At 38.0% G+C, this 14,285-nt stretch overlaps 1 protein-coding gene across 9 annotated transcripts in view; it reads left to right on the top strand.

Moving 5' to 3' along the window:
• The window catches only part of LOC121900764 (tetraspanin-1), a 29,854-nt gene extending 16,169 nt beyond the window's left edge, over window positions 1-13,685 (top strand). For all 9 annotated transcript variants that reach the window (XM_042417301.1, XM_042417299.1, XM_042417298.1 and 6 more), the window contains 5 exons: window positions 2,804-2,878; window positions 10,116-10,214; window positions 11,544-11,687; window positions 12,467-12,550; window positions 13,368-13,685. In XM_042417301.1, the coding sequence (XP_042273235.1) occupies window positions 2,804-2,878; window positions 10,116-10,214; window positions 11,544-11,687; window positions 12,467-12,550; window positions 13,368-13,427 (462 nt within the window). In that variant the 3' untranslated portion in view covers window positions 13,428-13,685. The remainder of the gene's footprint in view (window positions 1-2,803; window positions 2,879-10,115; window positions 10,215-11,543; window positions 11,688-12,466; window positions 12,551-13,367) is intronic.
• Window positions 13,686-14,285: the final 600 nt, after the last annotated feature.

Genomic DNA, 14,285 nt, shown 5'->3' on the forward strand with positions numbered 1-14,285 from the left:
CTTCCAGTCTGAACACTGCACATACATCATTCTGCACAGCGAAGCTCAAACATCCAACTGAAAGAACAGGAAGAAAAACATATTTTTGAGTGGAGGGGGACTAAGGTGTGGTGTAGCTTCACTTAACCAATGTGTCCTATTAGGAAAGCTGTACTTCCTGCCTATTCACAAACCTGATAGCCCATCTGGATGCCAACATTTTGCCAAACTGAAGTCTTCTTGCCAATATTTGGCTGATGTTAAAGGGATAGTTTGGATTTTTTTGAAGTGGGGTTGTATGAGGTGGTTTATAACCTGCAGTAGATTTGGGTCTGCATGCTCCCATTATGGAGAAGCAGGCTGGAGTAATCAATGTACTTCTATGGCAGCAAAAGGTATTTTAGCCACCTAACAAAAGGCCGACCTAAAGAAATCAATATCAGTTTAAGTGTACACTATATTTAGAATGTTTTCACTGCTTTACCTTGCCGTCAGACAGCCCTTTCCTTTGGCACTACATTTTCTCAACTGTAGAACGTTTGTATTCCTGCACACGTTACGCCGCAGCAGCACTTTCTGACCCAAACAGCTGATCTGCGGCATAATACAGTGCGCGGCATGCATAAGAATATGGAAGTTCTACAGAAGTTCATAGCAAATATGTTCTGTGTATTTTAACACAAATGATTGCTGAATGTGAACTGCTAAAACTGAAGAAGAAATGATGGTGCAGTCATCTACTTATTACCCTTAAAAGGAGTCAAAACACTGATATTATGATGTAAAACATCACAAATGATCATGCATGTGTTCATGAGGTGCTTTTACATCCAGCTAGTCCATATCCAGTATGTCACCCATCCTTATATTTACACCCGGCTCATCAACAGCCCCGTTAATATCCACATCCGCTCCTCCCTCCTCATCTGTATCAGCAACAGTGTGTATTATTACGCTCATTAACGACAGGGATAACTACCTCTCAGTCCACTGCAGTGAGTCTAATGAGGAGCACAGGCAGTGAATCTTCCCCCCGTAGAGCCACCATCGTGTCCGCATCTCCCAGCGAGTTGAATGATGGACAGAGCGGCAGATTGTGGCAGTGACAGCACAGGACGCAGCGCATGAGAAACAGCTGTAATGGACTGAATAAAAGGAATGAATGAGCCGGCTTCTTATTGTTCCTCTGTGTGTTCAGCTGAGCTTCACTGACACTGACAGTCTGTGATTATTACACAGAACAATAGATGTTTAAGAGCACGTATGTTTGATTACAACACAAAGCTTTATTTAAATCCTTTTAATTTAATTTATTTTAATTTTTTAGATTTTGTTTACATCATTTTATTTTTATGTGATTTTATATTATCATTGAAACTGTCATTTTTTCTCTGTGGTTAGATTTAAACAGTGAAGGTTGACTTGAACAAACATCATTTCCATCTCCAGTTCCCAGTTTATCACAACATGGACCTTATTTTCATAGTTTTGGTAATAATAATTTGGGAATATGGTGACATTGCTAAAAAGTTTTACAGTTATAAACATGAATGAACAGTAAATGTAAAATTGTTAACCGAATTCTTTGTCATGAGCTCACAGTTTTCCTTTGCAATGATGGATTATTAGACATTTCAGGTGCACTCGCGTCCAGTTTTACATCCAAATAAAGCAGTTTAGATCATCTGTATCATAAACTGTTGGTTCTTTTATAACCAGTCTCATCATCTAACTGCTTGTGTTTCAAAAACTAAAGTGATTAAAGGGTAAGTCTGGTGATTTTTTATATATAACAATGAATTTATCTACTTACAAGTATTGTGTGTGCATCTAAAGCTTTATATATCTTATTCCTCAGCACCTTTGTCCAAAAACTATTAAAAACACATCAATGGGCCACACCGCTGCACTGGGTGACATGTTCCTTCAGTTTGGTCACGCTAGTTTGTTTAGAAACGGCTCCAAAGACTAATAACAGCGATCACGTTTTCAGTCACCGGAGAGTAGTTCTGTGTAAGGCAGACACCACTGAGCATGTGCGGGAACGTGGTTGTGTTTACAGAGCTTCGCTAGTTTGTTGTGCTACATATCACAGCCTCCTGACTTTGTACTACATTGTACACTGTAAATTATTATTTTAATTATTAATTAAAATAAATGTTTATTTTCTGCCTTACACAGAACTACTCTCTGGAGACTGAAAATGTGATCGCTGTTATTAACCTTTAAAGTCGTTTCTAAACAAACTAACGTGACCAAACTCTTCACAATGAAGGAACATGTCAGCCAGTGCAGCGATGTGGCTTATTGATGTGTCTTTAATAGTTTTTGGACAAAAACAGAGACATATCCTTTAATCGATTAGTCGATCGGTAGAAAATTAATTGGCAACTATTTCATCGTTTGAGTAAAAGTTCAAGCAAAAATATTTACTGGTTCCAGCTTCTCAAATGTGAAGATTTGCTGCTTTTCTGTTTTATATTACTGGTCATTGCTATTGCTGCTATATCTTCAGATTTTGGTTGATCAGACAAAACAAGCAATTTAAAGACGTCATCTTGGACTCTTGGATGGATTTGACTATTTCTGGACATTTTATGGACAAAAAACTAATAATCAATTAATTAAAAAATAATAATTGCTAATGAAAAGAATTGTATTTTGCAGCCTTAATTTTAGAAGTGATTGCTAAAACTCTAATTCTTGTTTATCCTCTTGTGTGAAGATTTGACTTGATTTTGGAAAAGTGAATGAATATTATTATTACTTCATAAATAAATACACAAAAACTTAATCCTTGTCTCCTCTTCTTCCCTCCCTGCAGTTCTTCTCCATCATCCTCATCATATTCATCGCTGAAGTGGCAGCCGGAGTCGTGGCTCTGGCCTACTCCTCATTCGTGAGTTCTCCACTTCACCTCTTCCTCTTTTCTTTATGTTCAACTGCCTCCTCATCACATTCTCTCCCTCTGTTCCTTTAACACCTCCTCTCCACTCCCTTTTCCTTTGTCGGTTAATTCTTCTCGTCCCTCTCTGTCTTTTCGCTTTCACCCTCTCACCTTCTTGTCTCACTCTCTGGATTTTATCTCCATGTAAATTCTCCATCATAGCGGCGGCCATCATTGAATTACTGCCTTTATGTCCGCCTCACTACATTCGGCTACTTAATGACTCCAGGATAGCCCGGGGCCGTGTGCACTGTCACTCACTTTGAGCAATTTATTACTCTGGAATATTGAAGCTAAAGCATTTTATATGCAAAACAGCCTATTTACATATGTGTCCCCCTCACACACATACACACACACGCACGCACACGTGCTCCATTTCCATTTAGTTCCACGTATAATAATTACAAGGATTTCAAATGAGGTATGTAAAAAGGAGGTTAGTGAAGACTGGGATCCTAATAAAGAAAATAGAAAGTGGAGTTTTTTTTATCCAATCAGAGGATGTATCTGAGTCCCCAGGAGCAAGGGAAGTAATCTAACACACATCCATCTGCAGGGAGGAGCTGATGAGCGGAGGAGAGTAGATTCCGCACTGCTTGGGAATTTCATTTGTTTGTATGTGTATTGCTGGTAAACCATTTGCAGCAGCGGCTACACACTATAAAAAATATCTGAGTGTTTTCATCAGAAAAGCATCTGAATTGGTTGATTGTTTAAAAATGCCTGAAGCAACTGATGTTTATGTTAAGTTCATGAGCGACCTTTAGTGGCCGTGCAGTGTGTGTAGCGGTTGTGTACTCTCTCTCTCTTGTGTTGTGTGATGAACGTGGTACAAATTGCCACTTTTGGCTCCAACCAGCTGTTTATTCTGGTGATATTACTGTAGGTCTCCCACAGCCAACTTCATGGTAATAAGCTGCAATCATATTGTCACAAAAGCACAAAAGCTGTGGTCATATTAACACACACAGTACAGAAAATAGACTTTTACCAAAAAAAACAAACTCATGAAGGTATTTTAATGAAGTTATCACAGATCAACAGAGCGCACAGTCACACATGAGTATCAATGAGAAACTAATAGTAATAATATGTTATAAACAACAGGTAAAACATTAAATAACATAAAAATGGAGTGATGAGTAAAAATTGATTAATTGATAATGAATTAAATGTAGAGTAATAATAGCAAGTGTTACACAAACACAGAAGTATCGTGATGTTACAGTCTCAGGGTGGATGTTTGTCCAGTTAGAGACAGCTGTTCACATCTGTTCTCCTACCAACAAGTCAATATACATTTATTTTAACCAAGACAACAATCTTTCCCTTTTTGTACCTAAACTCAACCAAATATTAACCATTAACCAACATTAACAACATTGTGTGTTTTGGAAAGCCACATCTTCTTCTTTTGCTAAACGCATTTGGAGAAAACATGACGGTTTGTGCCAGTCCATCAAATATGACATTACTGCAGTGCACAGAAGTCAAATACATATATTTTTTTAAGCTAAAATGCTGAAATTTTTCTACTATCCCAGTTTTCCATGATAGTAAACTCAACATGTTTGTGTTTTTGATTGTTGGTCAGATGAAACAAGTCATCTGTTGTGAATATGAGCTTCAGGAAATCATCATTTTTCACTATTTTCTGACATTTTTTACAGAAAATAATTGTCAAGCTTATTGATAATGAGAATAACTGTTGCTTGCAGCCTTACAGTACTCCTATGTTGGAATAATACCACTCTGCCCTCAATTTTCTATATGAAGTTTGATGAAAACAAAACAACAAATGAGCTCAAAATAAACCAAAAAAAATTAAAACCTGGACCACAAGGTGGAGGATGGAGGATGTGTCAGAGTTGATATATTTCAGTGCTGCAAATTTCTAACAACTTTGGGATTGATCAAATTATTTTGACCCAAATCAGGATGAAATTTTTATTACAATGTCAGATTGCATCCATGTTTTAAGAGAGATATGATTCAGACAGAAACGATGAGATTTTTTGCAGTGTACAGACCTGCCTTTAACTTCTCCCTCACCTTTTCTTTTTTACTCTCTCTCTCTCTCTCTCTGTTATCCAAGCTGTGACTGAGTGAGTGTGTGTTGTGTGTTTTCCTGTGTGTGAGTGTGTGTGTGTGTTTGCGTGTGTCCTTGGAGGCTGAGCTGGGAGTCTTGCTGCTGCTGCTGCTGTTCAGGCAGTTTTGTTGAAATAAATCTGCCCCCGTCCCTCGCCTGTCATTTACAAAAGCAGCGCTGACCAAGGCGAGCGATGTAAACGGCATCTGGCGGGAGGCAAATCAACAACAGCGAGCTTGCTGGTGTGTAGAAGAGAGAGAGAGAGAGAGAGAGAGAGAGAGAGGGAGGTGTGTGAGCTATTGTCTAAAGCTCAATGAAATGCGAGACATAACTCACAGATTTGTCTTCCTTAAAGAGATCTCAGATATGGTTTAGAGTCAATTTAACGCACTGTTTGTTAGCTTTAGCATCATCTGTTCATTACAAACACAAAGGACATCGTAAGTTCCATCACGGATATGACTACTGTGCGAGAGCAGCTGTCCATCTCCCGCTTTTGATAAGACACAGTAAACACAATAGCATTGGAATAATGAATATGGGCAATATACATCTAATATGCATACATATAGCCGCCTGTGTCAATAAGTAAGAGACAGAGGCATAGACAATGAAAGGAGACAAATAAATCTATTCTCTTCTACTTATCTGCAGCATAAATCTGCCTTTTGGCCGCCGGGCCGCCAGCTCATCTAACCAAAGAGCCAATAACCTTCAGGTGGTCGAAATAACTGAGATTTAATAAGCAATTCCAGCAGGCATTATGAGAGGCCGTCAGTGGTCATGGTTGTTCTTTCTCCTCCAAGTGATTCGGAAGTGACCATGGTGGAGATTTATTACTGGGGCTGATATGGACTTCACACTGGATTAATGGAAGAGATGTGATGTGGCATTTAATGAATCACGCTGTCGTTCCGTGTCTGCTTAAGGAAGGTTTTCTAGAAACGTAATCCAATACAGATTACTGTTTGGCTTTAATTCCTCATCAGGGAGAGGAAAGATTAGCTTTAGAGTGAGTAATGTAAACTGATTAACCCCAATTACCTCTGCGTCATCAATAATCAATATCTTTGTATTAATAATGGAAAGAATTATGTTTAATGTGTCAATCATAGCAACATCTCTGAACTGTTTTCCTTCAACTCAACAGGGATTTTCAGCTCATTGTTTTGGTTTTTAGTTAGTAAGTCAGTTAAGCTTTATTTATTTATTTTATCTGACCTGAGACCTGAGAACAGGTGACATATGAACAGGATCACAATAAGATGCTTCATTCACATCACAATTTGCAGCGATTAGTTGATTATAAAATGAATCGCCAACTATTTCATCATCATTTTGAGTCTTTATTTTAAGAAAAAATGCTGAAATTCTCTGGTTACACTTCCTTAAGTGTTTTTTTTAGTCTTCTATGACAGTAAACTGAATATCTTTGGGTTGTGGACAAAACAAGCTTGTATGTTGGGTTTTTGGAAACAGTGATTGACATTTTTCACCATCTTCTGACATTTTATAGATAAAACAACTAATCGATAATGAAAATAATTGTGCCTACCACAAACACAAAACGATCAGTGTACATACTCAAGCAACGTTTCCATTCAAATGTATCGCACGTTTCACAAAAGAGAAATCAGATTAATGCACGTGTCTGTCCACGTCCGTTATGTTAATATTAGTTGGTTCATCGAGATAAACCAGTAGGTGGCGCTAATTTTCCAGTCAGTACCTTTAAACCAGTGTAGAAGAAGAGGACACAACAAGATGGCATCATTAAAAGAGCTGCAATCAAAGCTCAGATGATGGAAAACGTGATGGAAATATGACATTTCTGTTTGTCTCATGTATTGGTTTGAGGAAGGTTACAGTCTCCTCATCATCGCTCCACACAGATCTGATGTTTTCAGCTCTTCAGTCACATGTTCCATCGCACGTTGTCGCGTTTTACCTTTATTGTTACACCAACTTTTCTACCTTATTCAAAAATTTCTTTGCTTTCTTTAGAGATTTTTCTGAATTTTCAGCAGTTTTTATTTGCAAAATTGAAACTATGAATAAAACTGGTGGATGGAAACACATTTACAGGCACAATAAAAATATAACGCTTTACTGTTAACTCCTCAACAACAGCCAAACATAAAAACATTTATGCACTTTTTTTAAACATTCTGGCATTTCCATTCATGTTTTTTAATGAGCAAAGTGAAAATGTGCGTACAGACAGTTCTCATAACAAAGCGACTCTAAGCTGAATCTAACGAGCTTTTCCTTTATTGCTTTTCCTTTTAAGAACAATTACCAATTAGCAGCCGGTGAGTCACTACAGAGGCTGTAAAAAGATATCGACAATCATTTTAAAAACAGTAATACAGTGAAGAGTAACACGAGATCAATAACACACCAGAGCTGAAGATTTTTATCGTGTGTGTGTGTGTAGAATGTGTTCACTCCCCGGTATTGATAGATGTGTTATCGCCTCCTGCTTCACCGCGCTGTGTGTTAGTGCAGGCTTTGTCCTGCCTGTCCACCCTATATGTGTGTGTGTGTGTGTGTTTGCAAGCGTTCATATCAGTGTGTAAGCATGTGTGTGTGTGTGTGTGTGTGTGTTTAACGGGATGTGGCGAGGCGCAGGGCCGAGTGACAGTGATGAATTAGCCGGCTGGTAATAACCCTCTCTGATCTCAGCCGCTCTCCCTGCTTCTTGGGGGGCACTTTTAATTGTGGCATGTATCCCAGCATCCCCTCGGGCATCTCCTCCGCCTGCCCTCTTTCACTGTGCACACACACACATCCACACACACACATAAACACACACACACACAGGGAAAAAAAAGCTCTTTCGGACACTCGTGGCCAAATACAGTAAACGTGCATGACAACACACACACACACACACACACACTCCCTCTTCATCAAATGGGTCTTTGTGTGAATGTACGCGATGGGATTATTAATCAAAATGGAAAAAAAAAACAGACTGAGTGAGAGGAGGTGAAGGGAGGGTGGGCGTTAAAGAACCTGTGCATTTGTGAAGGAATTCCTCCACAACAAAAGACTCTCCTGCCTTTTTTTTTTTTTTTTTGCACTTTGGATAAACACGAATATCAAGACAAAACGTGTCCTGACCAAAGCCATCAGGAGCATCAATATATATGTAAATGCTCCCCGTTTACGGCCATAAAAAGGAGAAGAAGAAGGGAGAATAATGGCGGGGTCATTTTTTGATATATTCTCAATTTTTTCTCTCCAGGTGCCAGGACCGCGCTGTTTATTTCCCAGGTGCTTTGTGTGAGAGAAGATTTATTTAATTTCTGATGAATAGGTGACTCCCAGAGAATTACCTTCCCTGGCCATGAAATCAGATGCAGTGTTTTATTTTCAGGAGCTTCTATAATGTTGTGTGTGTGTGTGTGTGTGTGTGTGTGTGTGTGTGTAGATGTGTGAGACAGCTGGACTTTGACAGTAAGAGCTCTGCGGGGCAGTGATGGGCTTTTATACCATCTACTGGAGCACTTCTGCATGTGTAGGCCTCTCATCTACATAATGGACTCTAAAACAGACAAGTCAGAGCTTTGAGGCTGTTGAAACAGGTCACTGGTGTTACTGGTGATGGAGCGAAGCGCTGGTGGAGAGAAACTAAGTGTACTTTACTTGAGTACTTACATTTAATGTCACTTTTATGTCATTAAGGGAAATATTGTACTTTTTACTGCACTACATTTATTTCACAGCTATAGTTATTAGTTACTTTTCAGATAAATGTTTTATATGTAAAATTATCGGTTTATAAAATATGTATTGTTATATAGATGAGATTAACCTGCAGTATAAGTATTAAAATGCTGCTTACGTGTATCCATCAATAAAATCAGTATTCATATTCCAATTATATCCATATGATAAATATAACAACCTAAATGAAGCCATAATGCATAATAACTACTTTTACTTTTGATACTGTAAGTTCATTTTGCCGCCAATATGCTAAGTAAGAGTTTGAATGGAGTATTTTTCCATTGTAGTGTTGCTGCCTTTACTTAAATAAAATACTTCTTCCACCGCTGTAGCTAGTTTAAGTACATTTTTGGACAGCGAGGTCATTTCGGAGGAACAGTATGTCTGCAGTCCGACAGTCTGTCATCTTAGAAAAGTGAAGACATTTGTGGAAAATGTCTTTTTTTGTCAGGACATCTTTTGGACATTTTTAGAAATGTACTTATTTTGGAAAGTGAGAACATTTTTTTTCTTTTTGTATTGATAGGGCAAGATAAGTGATTAACAATAAAACACTGGAAAATCAACAGAACCAGACAATAACCCAAACAAAACAACAACAAAAACAAAATAATTAAAAAAAAACTGCTTAATACTTTTAGATTTTCTTATTGTACAACCTCATTTATTCTAATGTATGTTTGAGGGTTAAAACTTTGTACTAGTGATGTGCAGAGAGCCCAGTATTTGTATTTGTATCTGTATTTGTTGAGGCAGCAAAATTATTTGTATTTGTATTTGAATAAAAGTAGAAAGAGGCTTAAAAATCCTGTTTTTGTTTTTATGACACTTTTGATTTTATAAAAAAAGTGTTACAATAAGTCTTCATGAATAAACTACCTTATGAAGGAGGTCCCCATATCAGGTCTTGAACTGGAGTCTCCCAGATCATAGACGACTGCGCTGACTACTGAGATAAAACTTTACTCATCGACTCATAGCAGACAGACCTCTACCTATTTATACACCCATAACACAGAGACAGCACAGCGTGTAATGTGTAGAGAAGAACTTCAAAGGTGATTCTTGCTTTGCACTTTTCATTTATTGCCTATTTTTTACAACCTAACTTTGTGGAAAGGAGAAGAGGAACAACAGGTTATGGAGAGTCCCTTTGGAGCACTTTGCTTGTGTCAGTAGCTCAGCTTTATCTCTGGGGAACACCCCCAACAAATAATTTAAAAATATTTATATGAAACAAATATTTGTATAAAACCCACTATTTGTGCTTTGCCGAATAATGTATTTGTATTCGAGCACACCCCTACTTTATACATGCCTCAAGTCCTCACAACTGTGTGTGTGTGTGTGTGTTTTCCTCAGGCTGAGGGGATCCTCAGAGCGTGGGTGACTCCTGCTTTACAGAATGATTACGGCAGTGATCCTGTGGTCACTAAGATCTGGAACAGCACCATGAAAGAGGTACAGTATGACTGCAGTCCTGCAGATATCTTCTTAGATCCAAAACAAGTCATACTGTCTGTTTACAACATGAGGACATTTATACCTCTATACCCATATGCATGATATAGCCTCTAAATATGACCTACATATTGACATTTTTCCAAACATTTTGAGTTTTAGATTGATTTCCAACCTTCCTGAAGCCATGTTTTTAGTTCACAAGTGTATTTTATTTATGTTAGTTACATTATTGACATCTTGTGCTGCTGTAGTTGCACATAGAAACTATTTTCCCCGACTCATCTGAGATGCAACTAAAAGAGAACTGATAGTTGTCTGCTAAAGGTACATTACATTCACGAGCTGCGTTTTCAACAAAGCTGTACAAATTTCACACCGTAACACATGCACTACAGTAGGTATTAATGTTGTCAGTGCACTGTTTTGGCATTTAATGTACAAGAAATATATATTTTACTATTTTGTAAGAACAGGAAATGATACAAGACATCAGTGAAACTACTAAAACATTCATTCATCATTTTAATCTGGTGTACTTCATGACATTTTGTAGCTTTTCAAGTATGAACATAGTGCTTATTGTTTAGAAGCACTTCTGTCTAATTAAACGTACTCTCTATAATAATGTTGTGCTGGATAATAAATACATTTCAGTGTCCTTCGCCAGTCTTGAGTGTGAGCTGCAGCCATACAACAGCATAAATAAACTGTGCAGCAAAGTTAAAGTTTTTGAATTGAAATCAAACAAAAGCCAGAACTCTACACAGTTCTATGCATCTGTCTGCTTTTGTCTGTTGTTAGTTCACATCAGCTGCTCACAATAGTCAGAGTCAAGGTAACTCAGGGAGCCTCAGTTTCTTAACTTATTCAATGCAAAAGAAACTTTTATATTCACATCAGCGAGATATAATTGTACCGCCGAGCAATGTCAGACCTTGTATTGTACAAAAAGATATTTCTGATTCTATCCAACCAAACAGATGGTTTCACTTATATTTGCTGTTTTTCAGGTGAATGGATTCAGCTCGTAGCGCTCAAAGCATCTAAAGAGACATTTGTAAAACTCAAAGCAACATTGTGCCTCAGAGATAGCGTCCAGTTGCTTTTATTTTTCATAGTTTTCAGTTCCTCTTGGAGTCTTTCTGTGCACACAGCCTTTATGAAACACTGAAAACTGCTTTGAATGTAAACGCACAAAAGAACTGAAATCCTGAACTCTGAACGTTGTGCAGGAACAAAGCTCTTGTTAACTACATTATTATTCATAAAACTCACCTAGGTGTTGTCCTGCTGTATGATGGATGGTGTGTTTTCATCCTTTCCCAGCTGAACTGCTGCGGTTTCACCAACTACACAGACTTTGTGGGCTCTAAGTTTGAAAAGGAGAATGGAGGAAGCCTGCCGCTCATCTGCTGCTGGACCAACAGCCCCCCCTGCAGTCCGGATGAAGCGGAGCGCAGCGGCGTCCAGGTGGGATGGAAAACCACAACTCTAGTATCAGAAACATATATGAAGTATGATATACAGAGTTAAGGCAGAAGAGGAGTGTCTTATTAGTGTTGTGCAGGTGTTCAGTCATAAATCAAAGTATAACTTAAAATTTTATTGGGAACATGAATGTCTTCACCAAATTTCTTGCTAATCCGTCCGATAGTTTTCGAGTTATTTCAGTCAGTTATTATCATTATTATTCAATGTGGCCAATCAATTACAGGACAACTTTCTTCTGTCTTCCCTGTATTGAAATATCCCTCTTCATCAGCTGCAAAAGTTTGCTGTAAACACACCTCGCAATGCATTCTGGTTGTTGTAGGATTTTTAAAATAAGAGCGACAGGGGAATCTGTAGCCTTTTTTTGTTTGTTTTCTCTAGTCCTAAGACACCAGTGTTGAAAATATTTGCACATTTCTTCATTCATTTATTTTGACTCAAGACCATGATCACATGACATGGAGCACAAACAGAACATACAATATAATAATAAAACAATAGCAAAGGAAGCACATTCTTCAAAAAGGCGCCTAATTTACAAACTTTTCTTTAACTCAACACATATTCAAAAGTTGATAACTGACAGAATATTTGGTTCCATGCAGCCTTATTCTCCTTATGCTGGAATCCAGTATTAGATTGCAAACATGGTAAATGTCTAGTTTGGCGTCTGCTGCCTTCATCTGCAGTCTGTCAGTTTGAGTTTCATGTCAATTTGTAGAAAGCTGATATTTATATTTAGACATTTTCCTCCTCAGGGCTGTTTTGAAGACATCCTCGAGACCCTCAAAGAGCACGCCAACATCGTGGGAGGCATCGCTGCAGGAATTGGTGTCTTAGAGGTAAAATGAAAAGAATAATGATAACCAGGAACATTTCTGTGCTGGCTTTAGCTGAAAGACAGTACTTCAATGCATATCAAGGAGCCAAGAAAACCTTATCAGCCAACTGTAAGGTCAACGTCTCGGTATGGGAAAGTATTCTCTATCAACCAACATGCATGTTGAACTCTGGATCTGAAGCTATCAATTATTCATTTCACCTATAAAATGTCAAAATACTGAAAAATGTCCTTCACATTTTACCCAAGTCCGAGGCGACATCATCAAATGTCTTGTTTTGTCCAACCAACAGTCTAAAACCTAAATATATTCTGTTTACTATAATATAAAACTAAATAAGCACAAACTCCTCAGATTGGAGAAGCTTGAACCAGAGAACGTTTGATACTTTTGCTTAAAAAATGACTTAAATGATTAATATGATTAATCTTCTGGCGATCGACCAATCGTTGCAGCTCTAGTCTTGTGAAACCAGGAAGGTGCTTAAGTACGAAGAGCATCTTTATCCACCAACAGGAAAGTTAAGCACAGAGAGGATCAAACCAGGATTATTGTGAGGAAACAGCACTAACCTGCTCAGATATTAACACCTGTGTCAGCTGGAAGGTTCTGTGAAGGTAGAAAGTTATGCAGGAAAGAAGGAAAATGACAATCCTCATTCAGACAATCAAAAGATCATCTGTGAGTTAAAAAACCTTCAGATTCAAAAGCAGTGAGACTTCTCACCATCAATTGAAGGTTCAGAGCTTCATGTCTACATGTTTTTTTTGTTTTCATAGGAAGGTTTGTTACAATCTGTATTCTGTTGTTTCCCCAGATTGCTGCCATGATTGTGTCCATGTACTTGTACTGTCACCTGGACAACAGAATCAGCTGAGACTCCTTCAGAGAGAACATGACAACATGAAACAGATGGATTTAGTTTTTTAATCGACATTTTATTCACTAATATTTTGTTCATGCTGTCACTCATGTTCTCTTCTCTTTCAGGGAAATGTCTAAATTTACTATGAAGCCATGTTTATGAGGATAAAATCCAGCAACTAATTACATTCTAATTACTTCCTGTCTTCTTATGAGGACCTACAAGGTGTAAATATTTCATATTTGTCAATAAAATATTTCTACCAACATGTCCCAAGTGTACAGAACAGATTGTTCAACACTTTATGCGCTAATATTTGTTTTTATATTCACAAAAGGATCAAATAATTTATCACCGACTCTGCGGCTCTGCGGAGCTTGTAGCCTCTTTTAGCTCATTGTTTTGGTTTTTCTGCATATTTACTGTGTGTTTCAGTATCAGTGACACAGCAGACAGACACAGTTAGAGACGAGCTGGTGAAGAAAGTGGAACATCTGGCAGCTAAAGAGTCAGATATTTTTATCAGGAGTTGGCGGAGACCAAAACAGAGCAAAAATTGGACTTACATTCAACAAATGGACAGAAATCTGACTCCAAATTAATGCAAAAGTTGCTCTGTGTTTGTTGTGTGTGTAAATAATAAAGGTTACAAAGTGACAGGAGTTATTTTGACATAAAAACAGAATGAGAGAAGTTAACCACGACTCCCAGGAAGCATCCAATCACAGATCTTCAAATTCTCTCGTGTGCTCCACTAACAGTGAGCTGAAGATTTCATTTTGTAGAAACTTGATAAAACATTGTAGGGGGATGAGAGCCAGGTCACTGTGACCTGTACCGATGCCAAACATGTCAGCCCACCAAACCAAA

Source organism: Thunnus maccoyii, chromosome 7 (genome assembly GCF_910596095.1).
Source record: "Thunnus maccoyii chromosome 7, fThuMac1.1, whole genome shotgun sequence".
In the NCBI taxonomy this organism is placed as follows: domain Eukaryota; kingdom Metazoa; phylum Chordata; class Actinopteri; order Scombriformes; family Scombridae; genus Thunnus; species Thunnus maccoyii.